At 38.2% G+C, this 22,105-nt stretch overlaps 1 protein-coding gene across 3 annotated transcripts in view; it reads right to left on the bottom strand.

The window, feature by feature from the left end:
- The window catches only part of eprs1 (glutamyl-prolyl-tRNA synthetase 1), a 228,993-nt gene that overhangs the window by 95,277 nt on the left and 111,611 nt on the right, over positions 1-22,105 (bottom strand). For 2 of the 3 annotated variants that reach the window (XM_039748322.1, XM_039748321.1), the window contains exons 13-15: positions 11,122-11,142; positions 1,913-2,023; positions 1,687-1,823 (exon numbers count right to left, since the gene is read on the bottom strand). In XM_039748322.1, coding sequence (XP_039604256.1) covers positions 1,687-1,823; positions 1,913-2,023; positions 11,122-11,142 — 269 coding nt within the window. The remainder of the gene's footprint in view (positions 1-1,686; positions 1,824-1,912; positions 2,024-11,121; positions 11,143-22,105) is intronic. The other variant, XM_039748323.1, reaches the window with a different exon arrangement.

Consider the following 22,105-nt stretch of genomic DNA (forward strand, 5'->3'; position numbering starts at 1 on the left):
CCAGAGCCCTACAAAATGACCTCCAGCAGGCCACTGGTGTGAATGTCTCTGACTAAACAACCAGAAAGACTTCATGAGGGTGACGCAAGGGCCCCATGTCCTCTAATGGGCCCTGAGCTCACTGCCCAGCAGCATGCAGCTCGACTGGCATTCGCCATAGAATACCAGAATTGGCAGATGCACCACTGGTGCCCTGTGCTTTTTACACATGAGAGCAGGTTCACCCTGAGCACGTGACAGAAGTGAAAGGGTCTGGAGAAGCCATGGAGAACATTATGCTGCCTGTAACATCAGTCAGCACGAGCAGTTTGGTGGTGGGTTAATGATTGTCTGGGGAGGCATATCCATGGAGGGTCACACAGACCGCTACAGGCTTGACAAAGGCACCTTGGCTGCCATTAGGTATCAGGATGAAATCCTTGGACCCATTGTCAGACCCTATGCTGGTACAGTGGCTCCTGGTGCACGACAATTCCTGGCCTCATGTGGTGAGAGTATGCAGGCAGTTCCTGGAGGATGAAGGAATTAATACCATTGACTGGCCACCACACTTTCCTGACCTAAATCCAACAGAACACCTCTGGGACATTATGTTTTGGTCCATCCAATGCCACCAGGTTGCACCTCAGACTGTCCAGGAGCTCAGTGATGCCCTGGTCCAGATCTGGGAGGAGATCCCCCACAACACCATCTGTCATCTCATTTGAAGCATGCACCGATGTTGTCAGGCATGTATACAAGAACACAGGGGCCATACAAAGTGCTGCGTACAATTTTGAGTTGCTGCAATTAAATTTAGGCAAAATGGACTACAGGAAGAATTTATACATTTCATAAAGAAATGGAATATAATTAGTACTCTAAATCTTGATTGTTAGTTAAACATTTTTCAACAAAACACATGGATGCAGATGGAAACTTGTTAATGATACATTTTGCATAAAAACAACCAACAGATATAAGTTACCAGTTAGTGTGTAAGACCATAGTACTTTGGGGACCGTCAAAACTTGACATGGACATTTGTGAAAAATTAGATGAAATAAACTAGTGAGCTTGTTGAACTGAATGGCCTATTTTAGTCAAAAACATTCTAATGTTCATTATCATGAAATACTGCAGACACCTTCAAACATGTACTTTTAAAAAAAAATAACACTAGTCTAGATTTTCAACAACCAAAACAGCAATGATTTTTAATTATAAGGAATGAACATTTGCTAACTTTTGTTTATTAAAAAACAGTAACAAACAATAAAATGCATCAACTATTACTATCTAGTTTGAACTAGATTTAATTTCTATTAAGCGACAAAAATTTCAACAAAAATAACAAATACTCTAAGAATATTAACACATTGTGACTTTTGTGTTAAAGAAACATTTTTATTATACAACAATTTTAAAGAGCTTCATTGTGGCCCAAATTTGATTTACACTTTATATGAAGACTAACTGGTACAATTGTTTATACTGCATTGAAATATGTTGATTCATGAAAATGGACAATAGGCATTAAGTATTTTAGGCATTTATATAGCAAAGTCTGGTAAAGATAATATTTCTCACATATTGACATTATGTGAAATATTTAGTTTATTATTCAAAGAATGTGCACTTTCTATTTCAATTTATACTGCATCTTCTGACCAGAAGGATGCTACACAAAAATAAAAAGAAAATTACCTGTTTATTTTTTTGATGATTATGTTTCCCCAATTAATGAAAGTAACCACTTCTCCTTCATGGAAGGTTTCTGCATCAGCTCCCTCCACCAGGACATGTGAACCATACCAAACAGACTTCATTCCCACTTCAGCATTCTACAACCATATTACAACAGATGATCAATGGGAAGCAAATCAAACAGAACCTAACTGAAAGACAAGAGTTCAGCATTACTTTTTCTTACCTTAGGATGTTTGGGGATTTCCTTGGATTCCTCTTTGGCTCCTGGAATATTAACAGGGACCACATCATTTTTTAGTAGTGCAGTATAACGTGGAGCCACTGGGTCAATGACCTAAAAGGTTAAAAAAAAAAAATGTTTGTTCAAAATGATAACAAATGTAGCGTAACATAAAACACATACAACTACATATTCTAGTACGTAATCTAGCATGAGTCTTACCGATTCCTTGTAGGTGCAGTATTTGGAGATTTTACCAGTTAAACCATTTTTCCTTTCACATTATGACAAAGACATACAGTAAATTTTATAATTCTGAATTGGCCAGGTTCAAGTTAATGTGTCAACCGACGGACTAAAACTCCATTGTATTTGTCTCTTATATTGTACCCTAAGCTCCTAGGATACGTTGTGGAATGCTGCTACCCTAAACTGAATAAATAAGTCACAGAGTGGACCGCCAGATTTCAGTTAACATATTTAATACTCTGAGCTTGTCAAGTGAATTGTGCTATACAAGAAAAATAATTAAAATAAAAAGAAAGAATCCATTAAATGTAGTATGTAGAACATCATAGTTTTCCAACATTTTTCTACAGATCCTAAAGTTAGTCAACCAAAAATTTAAGTTTTTAAAACAATAACAAAATTGAAAACTAAGGTTGCAAAGCTTCAGGGCCCAGAGTTCATCAGGGAGTTCATCAAGGAAGTCAATCCCATCTTTTACGATTTTTTTCCAGTTACTAAACCCACTCACAAGGATGCAGTCCCTACCTAGCCTTTCCAAATATTAACAAGATGACTAATTTTACAAGTCAGAACAACAACCAGAATTAACAATATAAGCAAAAAAGAAAATATAATGATAACTGAAAAGAAAACTAAAAAGAAACTAAATATCAAAATAATCTAACTGAAGAACTAAGAAACAAGCACTAAAACAGAAATCCATGACCAAATCTACCAAGTACTAAATGCAAAACTTTATTGGGACAAAATAACATAATTTGATTTCCAAACTCTAATAATTAATCCAAGTGGACAAGCTAATTAAAAAAAATGCACTAAGTGCCTTCCAGTATGTTTGGGACAAAAAAACCCCCTGCTCCACAGTTTAAAAATTCAAATCAAACAAAGTGCACATTGCAGGCATTGATTTAAGGGTATTTGTATACATTTCGGTCACACTATGTAGAATTATTTTTTAAATGGTCACCCCATTTCAGGGCACCATAACGTTTGGGACAATTGGCGTCACAGGGGTTTCATTGTTTCATTAGAGCAGGCGCAACATACCTAGGCTTGCGTCTACCCTTTGGATTCTGTAGTTATCCCAAATGACAAATCTGACAGATTAGAAACAGGTCTTCAGGAGGCAGATGTGCATGTGTCAAGTGACTATTATCCAATGAAGACTTCATGAATGGAAATGCATGGAAAAATGTAAATCACTAGCTAGCAACAAAAAAAAGGATGGTCTGATTACAGCTTGCAAAAAGCAACTTAAAACAGCCTGCAGAATTCCGGAAAAAGGAAAGGTCTTATGGGCAGATGAGACTAAGCTTAACCTGTATCAGAGTGTTGGCAAAGCTAACCACATCATCTGTTCAACATGGAGAGAAGGATTACGGCTTGGGCATGTATGGCTGCCACAGGAATTGGCATGGTTATTATCATTGATGATGTAACTTGAATATCCAAAACAGTCACCTGATTTAAATCCAACTGAGCATACCTTTCATATGCTGAAGAGACAACCTAAAGGTAAGCCCCTAAACCAGCCCTATTCAATAGGCGGCCCACGGGCCAGAACCGGCCCATCAGTCATTTTGGACCGGCCCACTGACTACATACCTCTTAATAAATTATTTATTAAATAGCTGCGACTTAACCGTAAGCGCGACAGTTTATAACATTTTGCAACTTTTTACGGGACGTTGCGCAGCTGTTTACGCTCTTGATGGAACGTTTATGACAGTTTAAAATAGAACGAACATGTCGCATTCAAAAGAGAAGAGACGTAAGGTTGACAGCAAAAATAGAAAATGTAACAACAAGTGGACTGATAAGTATGCACACATACAAAATGCTGAGGGAAAACCCATGTGCCTTGTCTGTCTTGTCATTTGCTCGGTAAATAAAGAATACAATGTGCGGAGGAACTTCCAGACGACTCACACTAACTTTGATAATGAATATCCCCGGGCTCAGAGGCTCGAGAGACAAAAATAAAGACACCGACTCAAAACTACCAGCGAAGTTGTGTGGTTTTCACCCGAACCTGCACTTTGCAACAGAAAGCTACAATACCATCTCTCCGAATTGCATAGATACTGACTAAAAATAAAAGACCATTTACAGATTCTGAAACAGTAAAAGAATGCATACACGCTGCTGTTGAGGAGGTGGTAACGGATGAAAAAGTGAAAGAGCAGGTTATATCTTCGATTAAATCAATCCCAATGTCCGATACAACAGCTGCGAGAAGGGTGGACGTTTTAGCTACGGATGTTTTTGACACTCTTCTTAATCAACTGAGGAAGGCTGATTTCATATCTCAGGCTGTGGACGAATCAACAGACAACTCGGATGTAGCTCAGCTTTGTATGTTTGTGCGATTTTTCGATGGTCACTGTTTCAAAGAGGACATATTGGGATTAATACCACTGGAAGGGAATACAAGAGGAGAAATTCTCTTCCAGAAGATTGTTGATTTTTTTCAAGAGAACGGACTGGACTTGGAGCGTATCAACCTGCTTATTACAGATGGTGCGCCCTCGATGGCAGGGAAGATCAAAGGACTGTCTGCACTTGCGCCAAAAATGAAGTCACTGCACTGCCTCATCCATCAGTGTCTCCTTTGCCCACAATTAAGTGGTGAGTTGAAAAACACAATGGATTCTGTTATGGCTCCAATTAACTTTATCAGATCAACATCTAGTTTCCAACACAGACTGTTTCGCAAACTTCTTGCTGATATGTCAGCTGAGCATGTTGACCTACTTTTGCATAACAATGTGAGGTGGATAAGCCAGGGAAACTCACTCACGAGTCTGTGAACTGAGGAAAGAAATCATCACTTTCCTTTGTGAATGCAAGCACAGAAAGGCTGAAACATTTCTGACCAACATGTTGGATAATAAACACAACTTTGCACAGAGATTTAATGACTTTGACATTCCCAAAGAGTTGCTGCATGTTGTGAGGAACACTTTCACCAGCACACCCAATACTTCCCCGAAAGCAGCAGAGTTCCTAAAGTTGCATGGTATTGATGAAGGTCCCCTGCAACTTGAAATGATTGAAATGCAAGCATCATGTGAATTAAAGGATGTCCTTCAGGAAAAAGGCTGCACAGAGCTTTGGACAAAGCACATTGTCCCAGAGATGTTCCCAAACATGAAAAAATTGGCCGTGTGTGTTAACAATGTTTGAATCAACATATACATGTGAATCATCCTTCTCTCACATGAATGCCATAAAAACAGACAATCGGATCTCCTTGACAAATGAGCATCTGCATCACTGTTCGCGAATTGCTGTCACCCCATATGAACCTAACTTTTCTTGTCTTGCCCAGTCAATGAAGCGTCACTTTTCTCATTAGAGATAGATTAAAATGTCCTGTAGTATGAAGACTAGACACACTTTTGTTTACTTTTATATGCTTTAAAAGCCAGCAGTTTAAGTTTGTGATTTCATTCAAAGTTATGTTTGTTCTTATTTGCACAATATGATATTGCTATTACTGTTTCTGTGAGTTTGTGACTTTGATATTTGCTCTTATTTGCACAAAAAGAAATTGTAATTATTGTTTTCTAGGCTTTATTTTATTTAAGCAAAAAGCAAATACTGTCACTGTGAATTTGTGACTCAGATTTCTGTAAAAACTAAAGCTGGCTATGTTTTGCAGTTTTTATTATTTGCACTAGAAGCCAGCGGTTAATTCTAATGCCATTTGACTCATTTAAATAAAAATATTGAAAATGCAGTGGTGCTTTGTATTAATGGTACAATACAAGAAATACAGGGAAATGTGTGGCCCACTGGCAAAAGCCGTATGACAATTTGGCCCAATGAAAAATCTAATTGAATACCCCTGCCCTAAACCAAGCAAGAGCTGAAGATTAGAAACTTGACAGACAAGATAACCACTACCTGGTGATGTCAATGAATAGTAGACTTTAATTAGTCATTGCATGCAAGGCATGTGCAGCAAAGTACTAAATATGACTACTTCAATATATCTACAATTGCTATGTCCCAAAAATGAAGGAACCAGGAATAACTGTTGTAATTTGTAAATAGTGTAACCAAAATGTACGTAAATACACAAAAATTGAAGTCTGCAATGTACACTTTGAATCACGTCTGAATCGTTTGATTGGAAATTTTAAACTGTGGAGCAGTGGGAAAATTGAGGAAAACTGGAGGGCACTGTAAATCAAGATACAAATCCAAATTAGTCAAATACTAGAAAATCAACACCCGAAAGCAAGGAACAACTATCATGACAATACCTACTGTAGAGTAGAACCAATGACAAGGTGAAATAACTAATATTCAATTTCTCAGCAAAGAAATTGGGTTTGAGCTGCTACTATAACTGACAGCAAGACCTGGAAAAATAATAATCGCAGAGAACAGAGGAAACCAGGAAAAACTAAGCACACTAAAGTTTGAAAACTATATATAAAGAAGCACAAACCTGAAACACACTTAATATATGTTTAGAAATTTCTACCAACTTGTATTAAACTTATACTGGATATACATTTATTCTTTCTTAAGTTCACTTTCCATATGTACAATCTACCAAAACACAGGCCAATCCCCAGAAAATTAAGAATATTAACATTATGCGGAGTAGGTAGATGAGAAAGTACAACGTGAACTACATCCAAGATGCATGAACGCATATTAGGCTTGTGTTATATTGTTCACTGACATACACAGAACTGCATCAATACATGGAAGTGCCACAGATATGTCAAAATGTAAATATCATACAATATATTTAAGAAATTGGCAGGCAAGTTAGTGTAGTCAGCTTGAAAAAAGGGAGGAAAACAGCACTAACTGTTCTTAAACTGCATTCCCACTTTCAAATTATAGATGATCCATAACATTTTTTTCCAACAAAGAAATATGTGCAAACTGATGCCATATTTGGGAAAAGTCAAATGGAAAAAGACTTGAGTAATGTTCTTTTTTGAAGCTTGGTTTGGTTTTAGAAACACACCATTTCCTTATACAGTGATTCTGCTTGTGTGGTTTCCAACTTGCATGTCCAAATAAAAAGTGCACTAATCTATAACAAGGTAACAACAGGAATTTGCTTTCACAGCAGCTTTTACTGTGTAAAATATATAATACAGACAGAAAAGAAACTTGTATAAACAACCACACATACTGTGGGGAATTAGTGTATGCATGCTAAACCAGATGAGAAGAACATTTTGGAAAAAGGAATTATGTCAAAAGAAAATTTGAAGTATTGAGAAGTAAATCAGTTTAATTAGGAGGTCTTTAAAAAGTTGACACATGCAGGATCTTACAAGTAAAACACCAGGTGTTATCTTTATATTACAAAAAGTGCTTCATTATGCAAAAAACTTCCTTAACTCAAAAAGTTTCAATTATGTAGTAGTGAAAGAACCAGTTACAGATGACTCAATCAATAATGCCTGCCAATCTGTAACTAGCCCAACATATCTGTCAAACAATCAGGGACCTCACTCAGTTTGTTCTGAGATGTTACTTATTTGAAAACAGAATTTGGATTGGCCGAAATAAGCACAGCTACACTCCATGTGATTAGTGCAGGAAATTGTAATTTCTTCTGATTACTTGACAAATCCATATACATTCCTGCTTCACAGGTATTTACATGATATGCCATTAGAAGCATTGTCCATAAGCAGGGGGGCAGTGTAGTCAAACCTAACTAAAGCAGTTGTAAAACAGAAATTAAACTGGACTTTTCATGTGGAATAGAAGCATTTTGTGACTTTTCTGAAATAAAAAGCAAACTAACGGTTTTTCTGGAGTAAAGTAACAATCATACAACACCATATATGGTGCTTAACAATTAAATATATATTATGTACGGTACTTTACATAAAGTTTGGGACAAAGACACATTTCTCTATGATTTACCCCTCTTCTTCACAGTTTAAAACTACAAATCAAACAATTCAGATGCGATTAAAGTGCACATTGCAGACTTAAATTTATGGGTATTTGCATACATTTCAGCTACACCATGTAGACATTACACTTTTTCAACATGGTCCCTCCATTTGAGGGCAGCATAATTTTTGGGGCATAACAATGTTGCAATCCCTTGCATGCAATGACTGCTGCAAGTGTACGATTCATTGATTTTACCAGGTTCTGAGCATCTTTCTGGGGATAGTCTGTCATGCCTCTAATGCAGCCATCTTTAGTGATTTCTTGTTTTGGAGGCTTGGTTCCTTAAATTGTTGCCTTAGCATATGGAAGACATGCTGAGCTGGATTTAAATCAGGTGACTGGCTTGACCATTTATGAATTTTCTGTTTTTTAGCTTTGAAAATTTCCTGTGTTGCCATAGCAGGATTTTTGGATTCTGGAACTTGAGCAGATAAGATGTTTTTATACACCTCAGAACTCATTATGCAGCTGCCATTAGCAGTTAAACCATCAATGAAGATAGGTCTGCCAGTACCAGTGGCAGCAATACAAGCCCAAGCCATAATACTCTGCCACCATGTTGAACAGATGAGGTGGTATGCTTTGGATCTTGGGTAGTTCCTTCTCATCTCCACTCTTTACTTTTGCCATAACTCTAATACAGGTTCATCTTTGTCTTGTATGTCCACAAGACCTTGTTCCAGAATTCTTCCAGTCTCATATAAGTACATTTTCACAAATGTAATCTAGATATCTGGTTTTTGTGGCTAACTAGTGGTTTGCAACTTGCAGTATGGCATGTATTTTTCTGTTCATGAAGTGTTCTTCAGATAGTAGTCTCTGACACATACACATCTGCCACCTGAGAAAGTTTCTGCTCTGTCGGAAAGGCATTTGGGACTTTTCATTATCATAATGAGGATTCTTCCGTCATCAGCAGTGGAGGTCTTCCTTGGCCTACCAGTCCCTTTGTGATTACTGAGCTTACCAGTGCATTCTTTCTTCTTAATGATATTCCAGAATGTAGGTAACCCTAAGGTTTTACTAATGTCTCTAAAGGTTTTATTCTTGTTTCCAGCCTCATAATGGCTTCTTTGACTTTCAATAGCACAGCTCTTGTCCTCATGTTGAACTATGGCAACTACAGACTCCAAAGGTAGTGTGCAAGTAGAAGGAAGTCTAGGTATCTAATTCCTGCAGTAATGAAGCAATGAAACACAATAATCACAAACACCTGTGTCGCCAATTGTCCCGAACACTTTGATGCCCTGAAATATGGGGGGCATGTATAAAAAGTACTGTCATTTCTAAATGGTATGTCCAAAATGTATGCAAATACCCAGAAGCTGAAGTCTGCAATTTGCAATTGAATCACATCTCATTTGTCTGATTTGTAATTTTAAACTGTGGAGCAGCTGGGAAAATCAAGGAAAAATGTGTCTTTGCCCAAAAATTATGGAGCGCACTATATTTATCTATCTGACTACTTCCATTATTTATGCTATTTTGCATGGGGGAAAGTTATGTTTTATGTGATACCATGAAAAAATAATAAATATTGTATTAAAAGAAATATTAAAAGAAACAATAGACAAAAAAAATTGGACATGGATTACATGCGCAACAATAATGCATCACTCAATCATTTACCAATAAAGGTTTTCAAAGATTACTTACATAAAAAAAATTGCAAATGATTTTCTGTCACAGACCAATTGTATGTAACATGATACCTTTACTGACAATACCACACCAAAAAATGTAATCGGCTAGGTTGCCAAGTAGATAAACCCTGGCTATATAGCTAATTGATTAACTTGGCTCAAAAAAAATTTCTTCACAAAAGAAGCAAGCTATTAAGTTAGAAAATATGACTAAGTGGCCTTAAAGCATGAAAGGTATAAAACACAAATTAACTAAAAAATTCAAATACACCAAATTAATGACGATTTTTAAAACCAGTCCTAGTAGAAATGAAGTCCTTTTCTTTAAGAAAACATTTCCCAAACTATGCATATTATCCTTAGAATAAATTGCTTATTTTCTGGTAAATCACTTTTAATATTGTTCAGTAAAAAGCAAAGTTCATTCAGTCAAATAGGACTTGAAAATGTCACTTTCCGAAATATTTTACTAAGTAAAATGTTTAACAAAATCTTATTTCAGACTAGTCTAATAATTAAAGTGAGGGCTACTCACTTTGTTGGTGTAGATGGGAAATGTCATCTTAAAACGTGAAATGACACAGGAGAATTTGTTATTTAGACTAGCATTATATCTGATTCAAATAAAAAGTGAAAGGTAGGGGGTAGCCAGTCATTATGGATACATGTAAATTTTTATCAATCCCAAGATAATTTACATTTAGTGATGGAAATTTCAAAATAGCTCAACTCTGATAATTTTGTACTGAGGACAAGAATGAAACAGGGAATTGCTATGCTTTTGCCTATATCTGACAGCAACTTGGATTAAAAAAAGAGCAAGAATGAAAGATTTTAGAATTATGAAGAAAGCCATCTGCTAATACTTTTTTGTATGATTCCAACTGATCAGTCCTCCATTTGGGCAAAAATGGTTTCATTTGTTTTAGCATTGTTAAAAAAATCAACTACTCAAACATTTTCCATATTGCCCTGGAAGAACATATTGGCTTTCAATTTTTATTGTAGTCAATTTTATCTAATTTTTTAACTAAAACTGCAGATTTTTATTTTTTGTGAGATTCTGAACTGCTATATGTTGAGTTTAACTTGTATCAAAGCCAGCGAAAGCTGATGACAAAAATTAGCTTGCACTGATTAACATTTTTACATCAAACTGGTGTTTCAATTATTAGAGATCGCTGCCTTGTAGCACAGCTTTAAATCTTTTAGGAATTAGTAATCTGGTCTAAAGTAATTATGATTGGCAAAACTGCATCAGTATTTGCATAAAACCCACATCCCCATAGATACACAGTCCAGTCCGGCTACTCCCTAGGAGGAAAAAAAAAAAAAAGACATAGGTAAAGCAGGAGCAGTAGGTAAGAGATGTACCTTTTTACAGTTATTTGGCAGCTTGGAAACAGAAAATGAAATGCAGTTTAATATTAAATCAGACCATGGATACAAAATTAGTTAAAAAATATCAAGGCTCACGTCTACTCTCAATACTTTTTATGTCAGAATAAATGGGAAATAATGGAAGGAATAACAATTATAATACAGCAAACAGAGAAGTGGGCAATGAAAATTCTGAAGTATAAAAAAGAATTAAAAAAAAAAAAAGGACCAAGCAAGTTGAACTCCAGACATATAATGCAGATTTGTTCTACAAAGACATACTGAAAATGCACAGTTGCGAAGTGTCTGCTACATAACTGTGTTTAAATGTAAAGCAGTTTTCCATTTGACAACCCACTCACTAACTCTTTCAATCAATAAATTCATTTCATTTCAGGTAGTTCTGATAAAGTATTTTTGCAAACCAAGCATTATCACCTTGAAAAAACAAGACAGGACAAGCTAGAAAATGAAATATTCATGCCTTCAAAAACATTTTATGCATTATACTTATAATAAAAAAAAAATAAAAAATTACATGACAATGCTCATTATATATAGGGTGATATTTTATTAGAAAAGTTTAACTAAAAAAAAAGACTACTAGTAAGACGGGCAAATCTTAACCCCAAGATAAATGAGGCTCAAAAATGAATGAAGGGAAAAAAAAATAAAAACACAGGAAATCAAATGGGGAATTAGAGTAAACTTAAGAAATGTAGTATCATGAGATTCATTTTCCTCCTCAAATGGACAGTGTGGTATTATTCAGTTAATGTAAAAGTAAATGAATCATATTTTAAAAAAAAAAAGTGCTAAACTTTGAAAGGATATTTTAAGCCACTGCATATTCATATTATTGTAAAGATAAATTGTACAATGGCTACTATATACATTAAAGATGTACTAAAGCAGGAAATATTTTGAAGGAGCTCTGGATAAATTTTAGAAAAAAGTTCAAAAAGGGGGTTCACTGATACATAAATTAGATTATGAAATTACATTTCTATCCACTATAGCAAATAAACTATGAGAATATGTGAAATTCACCACAGTCTCCTCAGGTCATGTTGGGGAGAATGCACTTGCACAACACGTTGCCAAACTCATCATATGACAAAACATCTCAGGATCCCAGTTGACAACACCCCAGATGGACATGACGTCCAGTCCCATGATCCAGAAATGACCCTCCACCAGCCACAGCCAGGTATTATGTGGGTGTCTCCTTGGTGTGGTCCAGCTGCTCGTGTCCTAAACAATAAGGATCCAAACAGCTGGATCATCCTCAGGGCATCACACCACATGGCCATAGTGGCATAACTGACACTCCCTCACAAAACAGGTGATGTGTCTCATTTAGGACTCCATAAGCAACCCTTCGTTCGACACAAAGTCGAACCAGTGGCATCCAAGGATGCTCTGAAGAGACAAAGTACTTAAGGAGTCCAGTCTTCATTTCAGGTCACTGGGTAGTGTCCATGTCTCACAACAATATAGGAAAACAGGGAGCACCAGGACTCTAAAGACTTGGACCTTTGTCCTCATTACAGGCAGAAAAACAAGTATCTTTATAACATTTTATTCACACACAAAAACACACACTTTTTTTACCACCAATGGACAAGTTACAAATATCTTGTTGGATTACTGACGGTGTGCTACAGGTACTTATTTATTCCACAAAAGACAAAAAGTGAATGATCCCAGAAAAATAAGCTGTAAAGAGAATACCTAAATATCTACATCTATATTTATATCTATATCTGCACTATGAAGGGTAAGTTAAATCCGGGAAAACTAAATGTTAAGATAGACAATCGAGGGTCGGCTTTATTTTTATTAATTTAATAACAAGTGACATGTAACCCAAACATTTGTTTTGTTTTTCACTATTGCAGGAAATAACTTTATTCAGAATTATTTTTAAATATCGTGCAGCATTGCTTTCTGCACAAGACATGTTTACTTTTTTGCATTATTAATTAACTGCAATTTTTGATTGTCCACTAATAAACAAACAGCTAACAATTTCAATTTATCATATGTAAGGGCAGAATAATACTGATATTGCACAACCTTCATCACTGATTTATCTCATAAATTACCGTTATAACATAAGTACCAGATTTATTGTTTAATTTAAATTTTTCAAGCAGCATCAACAGGTAATAATCTTAAAGTGCTAATGAAATCATGTTCCAGACTAAATTTAATAATATATATTATTAAATTATATTATAATATATACATTACCTGTGAAATGGCTTAAGTACGATACATATATTCAGGTACAGAATGATATCATGTGTTGTTTTGGACTGTTGTTTATTTTATAAAGTTTCCTGTGATGGCGTGCTGTAATAAGTGAGCTACATAAAATATACTATGACTAGTTTACAGTGGGTTTGTGCATTATTGCCATCATTAATAGAAAAGCGTAATAAGAACAGCACAAACAGCAGACATATAAAAACAGTGAAAAGCACAAACCTCAATTAAAACAATTTCAAAACATTAAATCAAATCAGAGGGACTTCAGGTTGAGCAAACACCAGTCTTCAATTGGTTGCTTTACTTCTGATACTGTTTTAAGATCAGCCCATGCCACAGGGTCCTCACTTTGTTTTAGAGAATGATCTGTTGTATTGGGTAAAGGTGCATGAGAGGGAGATGCGGAAGCTGCTGCTACTTCCCCAAACCTTCCGGTCGCAGGTCTGTGAATTAGCACGCGCCCATCTCCTAAGAGGCCACTTGGAGGGAATTAAGCTCCTATTTTATTGGCTAGGAATTAATGAGGAGATTTGACGCTTTTGCACACCTTGCCAAGAGTGACAATTGCGATGAATTCCTAGCACAGACCGTGCTCCTCTTGTTCCCATTCCCCTGACTGATGTCCCATTTGAAAGAATCAGGGTTGACTTCATAGAACCCCTAGAGCTCCAAGCCAGAGGACACAAATATATTCTGGCCCTCAAAGATTACATTACCTAGTATCTGTTCCCTTATGCTTAGCCATTTCTAAAGCCATCGCACGGGAATTGGTAGGGGTCTTTGCACAAATCAGAATCCCTAAGGAAGTCCTGATGGACCAAGGGATGCCCTTCATTAAGGAGATGTTCAGGGAAATAGCAAAATTACTTAAAATTAAGAATCTAAAAACCGCAGTGTATCATTCTCAAACCAATGGACTCAGAGAGGTTTAATCAGACTCTCAAACAGATGCTTCGCCAGGTGGTCAGCGAGGATGGAAGGAACTGGGACCAGCTCCTCCCCCTTGTCCTTGTTGCATATCAGAAAGTGCCAAAAACCTCCACGGGGTTCTAGCCTTTTGAATTATTATACAGACAACAACCCTGGGGCATACAAGATATTTTAAATGAAGACTGGGAAAACAAGGCTCTTTGCTCCACAAACATATTAGAATACATTGCACAGTTAAGCGATAGATTTGGAAAAATTCATCCCATACTAAAATGTCACATGGAAGAAGAGCAAGCAGCACATGTCTGAAATTATGACCGAGTCCTAGTACCTACCACACATTCTAAATTACTTGCCCATTGGCAACTTCCATATGAAGTTAATGAGAGGAAAAGACTTGTCGACTATTGGGTGAAACAGCCCAATTGCTGACCGAGCGAACGGGTCTATCATATAAACCTGCTGAAATCGTAGGAGGACAGGGATCCTGATCCTCCCCTCCAGCCAGCCTTGCTCACTCTTTGCTTACAAGGAGAACCTTAACTTCGGCCCGGATTTAAGCCCCAAACAACAGCGGGTGCTGGAATCAGTCATCCTGTTCATCCGGAGATAGTAAGTGAAAAACCCAGAAGGACCTCTCTAACTGTTCATGACATTGTGACAGAACCTGCGGTTATAGTTCGAGAGCGCCTCTATCGTCACCTTGATGCAAAAAGAGCTCAAGTGGAGCTTGAGATAAAGCGCATGTTGGAACTAGGAGTGACAGAGGAAAGTTATAGTCCCTGGTCCAGCCCTATAGTCTACATCAATAAGCCTGATGGAAGATGGAGGTTCTACAATGACTTCCGTCAACTTAATCAAGTCTCCCAATTTGATACCTATCTGATACCACGATCAGAAGACATCCTCGAGGGGCTAGGAAAGGCTAAATACTTGACCACACTTGACATGACAAAAGGGTATTGGCAGTTTCTTTTAACGGAATCTGCAAAGGTTAAGAAAGCATTTTGTACCCCTAGTGGACACTGGCAGTATTGGATTTTTCCGTTTGGGTTAAAAGGGGCCCTGCCTACTTTCTAACATTTGGAGGATAATGTAATATGACCTCATAACTCCTATACAGTGGTGTGAAAAACTATTTGCCCCCTTTCTGCTTTTTTATTCTTTTGCATGTTTGTCACACAAAATGTTTCTGATCATCAAACACATTTAACCATTAGTCAAATATAACACAAGTAAACACAAAATGCAGTTTTTAAATGATGGTTTTTATTATTTAGGGAGAAACAAAAATCCAAACCTACATGGCCCTGTGTGAAAAAGTAATTGCCCCTGAACCTAATAACTGGTTGAGCCACCCTTAGCAGCAATAACTGCAATCAAGCGTTTGATAACTTGCAGTGAGTCTTTACAGCTCTGGAGGAATTTTGGCCCACTCATCTTTGCAGAATTGTTGTAATTCAGCTTTATTTGAGGGGTTTTCTAGCATGAACCGCCTTTTTAAGGTCATGCCATAGCATCTCAATTGGATTCAGGTCAGGACTTTGACTAGGCCACTCCAAAGTCTTCATTTTGTTTTTCTTCAGCCATTCAGAGGTGGATTTGCTGGTGTGTTTTGGGTCATTGTCCTGTTGCAGCACCCAAGATCGCTTCAGCTTGAGTTGACGAACAGATGGCCGGACATTCTCCTTCAGGATTTTTTGGTAGACAGTAGAATTCATGGTTCCATCTATCACAGCAAGCCTTCCAGGTCATGAAGCAGCAAAGAAACCCCAGACCATCACACTACCACCACCATATTTTACGGTTGGTATTATGTTCTTTTTCTGAAATGCTGTGTTCCTTTTACACCAGATGTAACGGACATTTGCCTTCCAAAAAGTTCAACTTTTGTCTCATCCGTCCACAAGGTATTTTCCCAAAAGTCTTGACAATCATTGAGATGTTTCTTAGCAAAATTGAGACTAGCCCTAATGTTCTTTTTGCTTAACAGTGGTTTCGTCTTGGAAATCTGCCATGCAGGCCGTTTTGCCCAGTCTCTTTCTTATGGTGGAGTCGTGAACACTGACCTTAATTGAGGCAAGTGAGGCCTGCAGTTCTTTAGACGTTGTTCTGGGGTCTTTTGTGACCTCTCGGATGAGTCGTCTCTGCGCTCTTGGGGTAATTTTGGTCGGCCGGCCACTTCTGGGAAGGTTCACCACTGTTCCATGTTTTTGCCATTTGTGGATAATGGCTCTCACTGTGGTTCGCTGGATTCCCAAAGCTTTAGAAATGGTTTTATAACCTTTACCAGACTAATAGATCTCAATTACTTCTGTTCTCATTTGTTCCTGAATTTCTTTGGATCTTGGCATGATGTCTAGCTTTTGAGGTGCTTTTGGTCTACTTCTCTGTATCAGGCAGCTCCTATTTAAGTGATTTCTTGATTGAAACAGGCGTGGCAGTAATCACGCCTGGGGGTAGCTACGGAAATTGAACTCAGGTGTGATACACCACAGTTAGGTTATTTTTTAACAAGGGGGCGATTACTTTTTCACACAGGGCCATGTAGGTTTGGATTTTTTTTCTCCCTAAATAATAAAAACCATCATATTTAAAAACTGCATTTTGTGCTTACTTGTGTTATATTTGACTAATGGTTAAATGTGTTTGATGATCAGAAACATTTTGTGTGACAAACATGCAAAAGAATAAGAAATCAGGAAGGGGGCAAATAGTTTCTCACACCACTGTAGTGTTGCCTACCTGGATGACGTTGTCATCTATTCCAGCACATGGAACACTTACAGCAGGTCCAAAGTGGTATTGCAGACACTGGGTGAGGCCTGGCTTCAGATTAATCCAAAGAAATGCTTCTTTGGATTAAACAAAGCCAAGTACTTGAGCTACCTGGTGGGTCGAGGTACTGTGAAGCCACAATGTTCCAAAAAAGATGCCATTTTGAAAAAGCCCCATTCGCGAATCAAAAAGCAAAAGTCTTTCTAGGATTAGTTGGATACTACTGCGGGTTTGTGCCCCCGATTCTCGGAGAGAGTGGCACACTTGACAGACTTAACATAGAAGAGGGCCCCAAACCATGCAGTATGGTCTGATAAGACAAAGGCTGCATTTAGTGACATAAAACAGGCCTGTTATGGTGTATAAAATTTGTACATTTTGGTTTCCATTATATTTTGTTCAAGACAAGACAACAGATGAACTAAGACAAATTAAAGCAGTTTTTCTTCCCTTACACGTTACTTTTATAACACTTGTTCATAGCTTCGTGCTAATTTGCTTTATAGCCTGGGACAGGAAGAACTACTGATACCTCAGAGTACATCAAAGGTTTTGGTGTGTGGGAAAACGGACAGTGAATTAATTCATCAATCATTTGGACAGCCAGCCAATCAGGTGTATGTGTTGTGAAACCAAGGCTTGACATTTCATAATAAATATGTCTTGGTTTGGAAAGCAAGTTAGAGAGAAGCAAAGGGAGAAGAAGAGGAACGGACGAAGACGGCCCTGGTCGTCAGAAAGGCATCATGAACATCGATTGCTAAATCAAACGCCACCCTGGGACATTCATCGTTGTCATCTGTAACTTTTTCGTAAGCTTTTTCTAAAGACTATATATATTCAGACTTTCCTATCAGTACCTATTTTCTAGTATTCTTTGTTCTTGTGGTATTATTATTATTCTTGTAATAAATACCATGCTGCTTTTAACTTTCAATGCTTTGTTTTAATGTCTAGAGTGATTGAAGTAATAAGTTAGATTTCTTTGAGCACCTGGTGACAGCCGGATTTTTGCCATTATTTCTGTGCTGCGAGGTTTATAAGGCTGAGAGTGAGAGCGCTATACTCAATAGAAGGGACAAATACGAGAAAGAAGGTTTTCTTGGCTGATGAATGGCCTATAGTCAAGAGTGCTGAGTCTTTGTATGTTTAAATGTATTCTTGTAGACCAAAAGTAATATTTAGGTCTGAGATATCACTAAAACATCGTATTGTTGTTCGTGCCGAAAATAAGTTAAGTCTCTTGAAGTGCTGAATGACAGGCTGTTATTCCTATAGCACTTGTGTGGCTTAAAGTGCTAAGGGTTAATCAGCGTGTGTGTGTCATTCATGGGGCACTGCTGTGGTTAGGGTCTGTGTGTGTGTTTATCTATGTGTGTTCATCTTAAAGTGCAACAGTAGACCAACCCGATAACGAACTTGACGAGAACACTTACCCTTGAGGAAACAGGTAAAAGGGCAAGTAGAGGGAAATACCACGATAATACAAGGCCCTTACGTCAACATCTGTTTTAAGGGCACCTGACTTTTCTCTGCCTTTTATTCTCCAGACGGAACACTTCGGACACAGGCCTGGGTGGCATGCTGAGCCAGAACGTCAATGTTGTTGAACACACCAATATGTTCCTGAGACGTAAACTGTTGAAACGGGAGACCAGATATGTAGCCGTGCAGCAGGAGGCCTTGGTGATTCTTGGCTAGGTAGTTCACCCGTGTCACAGATTAAACACCGTTACAGTGGATGGCCTTAAACAAGGAATCAAACCCACGGGTCACCAGATAATTTCTTGACCTACAGTCTTATAGGTTTTTGCTCGTCTATTGTCGAGGTTCTCTTCACACCAACGCTGATGCTCTTTCTAGTGTTCACAACCTCTTGGTCAGGAATGCACAACTCGATGGGCCTGGGCTGAGATGGCGCCTGTCACACACGTGCACATGGGAGGCAGGTAAAGGATCTAAATGAGAGTAATTCTACGTCAGACCAGGGGGTGATGGAGTGCGCTGACCTTATGTCTTGTTTTCCTACAGACCATTCACAGGAAATATCGCCTGGCCCTGTTGATGTTACTTCTGGCCCTTCTGATAACATAACTTCCAGTCCCAAACCCATGGAGGAGGACTCTTCCAGGTACATCCCTCTTAATGACATCACTTCCGGATCCGAGCCTATGGAGGAAGATACTTCCAGGTCCAGCATCTTTTGACATCATATCCTGTTTTGGCCTTTAACACCGCCATTTAACAAATACAGTACTGTGCAAAAGATTTGGGCAGGTGTGAAAAAATGCTGTAAAAACAAGAATGCTTTCAAAAAAGGAATTAATTTATTTTCATCAATCAACAAAATGTAGTGAATGAACAAAAGAGAAATCTAAATCAAATCAATAATTGGTGTGACCACCCTTTGCCTTCAAAACAGCATCAATTCTTCTAGGTACACTTGCACGCAGTTTTTGAAGGAACTCGCTGGTAGGTTGTTCCATACATATTGGAGAACTAACCACAGATCTTCTGTGGATGTAGGCTTCCTCACATCCTTCTGTCTCTTCATGTAATCCCAGACACACTCGATAATGTTGAGATCAGGGCTCTGTGGGGGCCATACCATCACTTCCAAGACTTCTTGTTCTTCTTTACGCTGAAGATAGTTCTTAATGACTTTGGCAGTATGTTTGGGGTCGTTGTCCTGCCGCAGAATAAATTTGGGGCCAATCATACGCCTCCCTGATGGTACTGCATGACGGATAAGTATCTGCCTGTATTTCTCAGCATTGAGAACACCATTAATCCTGACCAAATCTCCAACTCCATTTGCAGAAATGCAGCCCCAAACGTTCAAGGAACCTCCACCATGCTTCACTGTTGCCTACAGACACTATTATTGTACCGCTCTCCAGCGCTTCCAACGAAAAAACTGCCTTCCGCTATAGCCAAATATTTCAAATTTTGACTTATCAGTCCAGAGCACCTGCTGCCATTTTTCTGCACCCCAGTTCCTATGTTTTCATGCATACTTGAGTCACTTGGCCTTGTTTCCACGTCGGAGGTAGAGCTTTTTGGCTGCAACTCTTCCATGAAGACCACTTTTGGCCAGACTTCTACGGACAGTAGATGGGTGTACCTGGGTCCCACTGTTTTCTGCCAGTTCTGAGCTGATGGCACTGCTGGACATCTTCATTTGCTGCACTAAGTTTCCTGGGCTGACAACTGCGTCTACGATCCTCAACGTTGGCCGTTTCATTATGCTTCTTCAAAAGAGCTTGAACAGCACATCTTGAAACCCTATTCTACTTAGAAATCCTTGTCTGGGAGAGACCTTGCTGATGCAGTATAACTACCTTGTGTCTTGTTGCTGTGCTCAATCTTACCATGACATGAAACTGTCTTCTACAACCTCACCTTGGTAGCAGAGTTTAGCTGTTCCTCACACAGTTTTAAGCCTCCAACACAGCTGTTTCTGTTTCAGTTAATGACTATGTTTCAACCTACATGTGACATTGATGATCATTAGCACCTGTTTGGTATAATTGCTTGATCATACACCTGACTGTGTAAGTATAAGAATTGATGCTGGTTTGAAGGCAAAAGGAAACACAAAATATTCATTTGATTAAGATTTTTTTGTTCGCTCACTTTGCATTTTGTAAATTGATAAAAATAAACAATCATTATTTATATTTCTGAAAGCATTCTTTGTTTACAGCATTTTCTCACACCTGCCTAAAACATTTGCACAGTACTGTACATATATACACACACATATATATACATATATATATATACATATATATATATATATATACACATACACACACACTAATAAAAGGCAAAGCCCTCACTGACTCACTCACTCATCACTAATTCTCCAACTTCCCGTGTAGGTAGAAGGCTGAAATTTGGCACTCATTCCTTACAGCTTACTTACAAAAGTTGGGCAGGTTTCATTTCAAAATTCTACGCGTAATGGTCATAACTAGAAGCTATTTTTCTCCATTTACTGTAATGGAGTTGAGCTCGAAAGTCGTGGGGGGGGCAGAGTTTCATGTGACATCATCACGCCTCCCACGTAATCACGCAGTATGTAGAAAACCAGGAAGAGCTCCAAAAACCACTGAAGAAAACATACATTATATAATTAAGAAGGCAGTGAAACAATTAGAAGCGAGCGAGTGTCATATAAAACCATAATCAGCAGCTCACGTGAACTGACGCAGTGCGCAGGCAAAAAGCAACAGTTCCAAAGAGTGCTGAACAAAAACTGAATTACACTGCTACGCTCAAATAGACAAACCACAAGCCGTGGCGCAATAGTAGAGGCTTCGCCTCTAGCGCTGGCTTCCGAGGCTTGATTCCTGAGAGGGGATGCACTGAGTATGTACGCGCGCTTCCCGATACATTTTAGCCTCGCATCCCCTTGGTTTGAGACGTAAGAAAAAATATGCGGTTAACGCAGAAAGAAAGATTAACAATTAAAGCTTTATGAATAATGGATACTTTATTCGCGATCAATGATTGTTTTGGTAAAGCCATACTCGGTGTATTCATTAGATGAGCGGTAAAAAGTAAGAGCGAGGGGAGGATGACTTCTTGAGGCACGCAGGCAAAACCACAATAGCACGCGGGCTCGATGTACTGTAGTGCGTGTAAACTCGACCTGAATTGCGCGATCACATTTGAAAAAATATATCTTTTCAAGTTCTATTTAGTCCATATGTGTCAAACTCAAGGCCCGCAGGCCACATCCGGCCCGCGAGATCACTTTATATATTATTGTTATTAATGGCCCGGGGATATGAAGTGCTGGTAACACAATAAACTACAGATCCCATAATGCAGCGCTTCAGCTGCCTTGCCAACACTTACGCGTTAATCAAGTCTAGCTTATGATGCTGCAAGTTATTGCGAAGCTAGCCCACACGATGCCGAAGAGAAAAGGTGATTCTGAACATAGAGCCTTTAAAACCGATGGAGGCTGAGTATATGTTTACTGACA

Source organism: Polypterus senegalus, chromosome 3, assembly GCF_016835505.1.
Source record: "Polypterus senegalus isolate Bchr_013 chromosome 3, ASM1683550v1, whole genome shotgun sequence".
NCBI lineage: Eukaryota > Metazoa > Chordata > Cladistia > Polypteriformes > Polypteridae > Polypterus > Polypterus senegalus.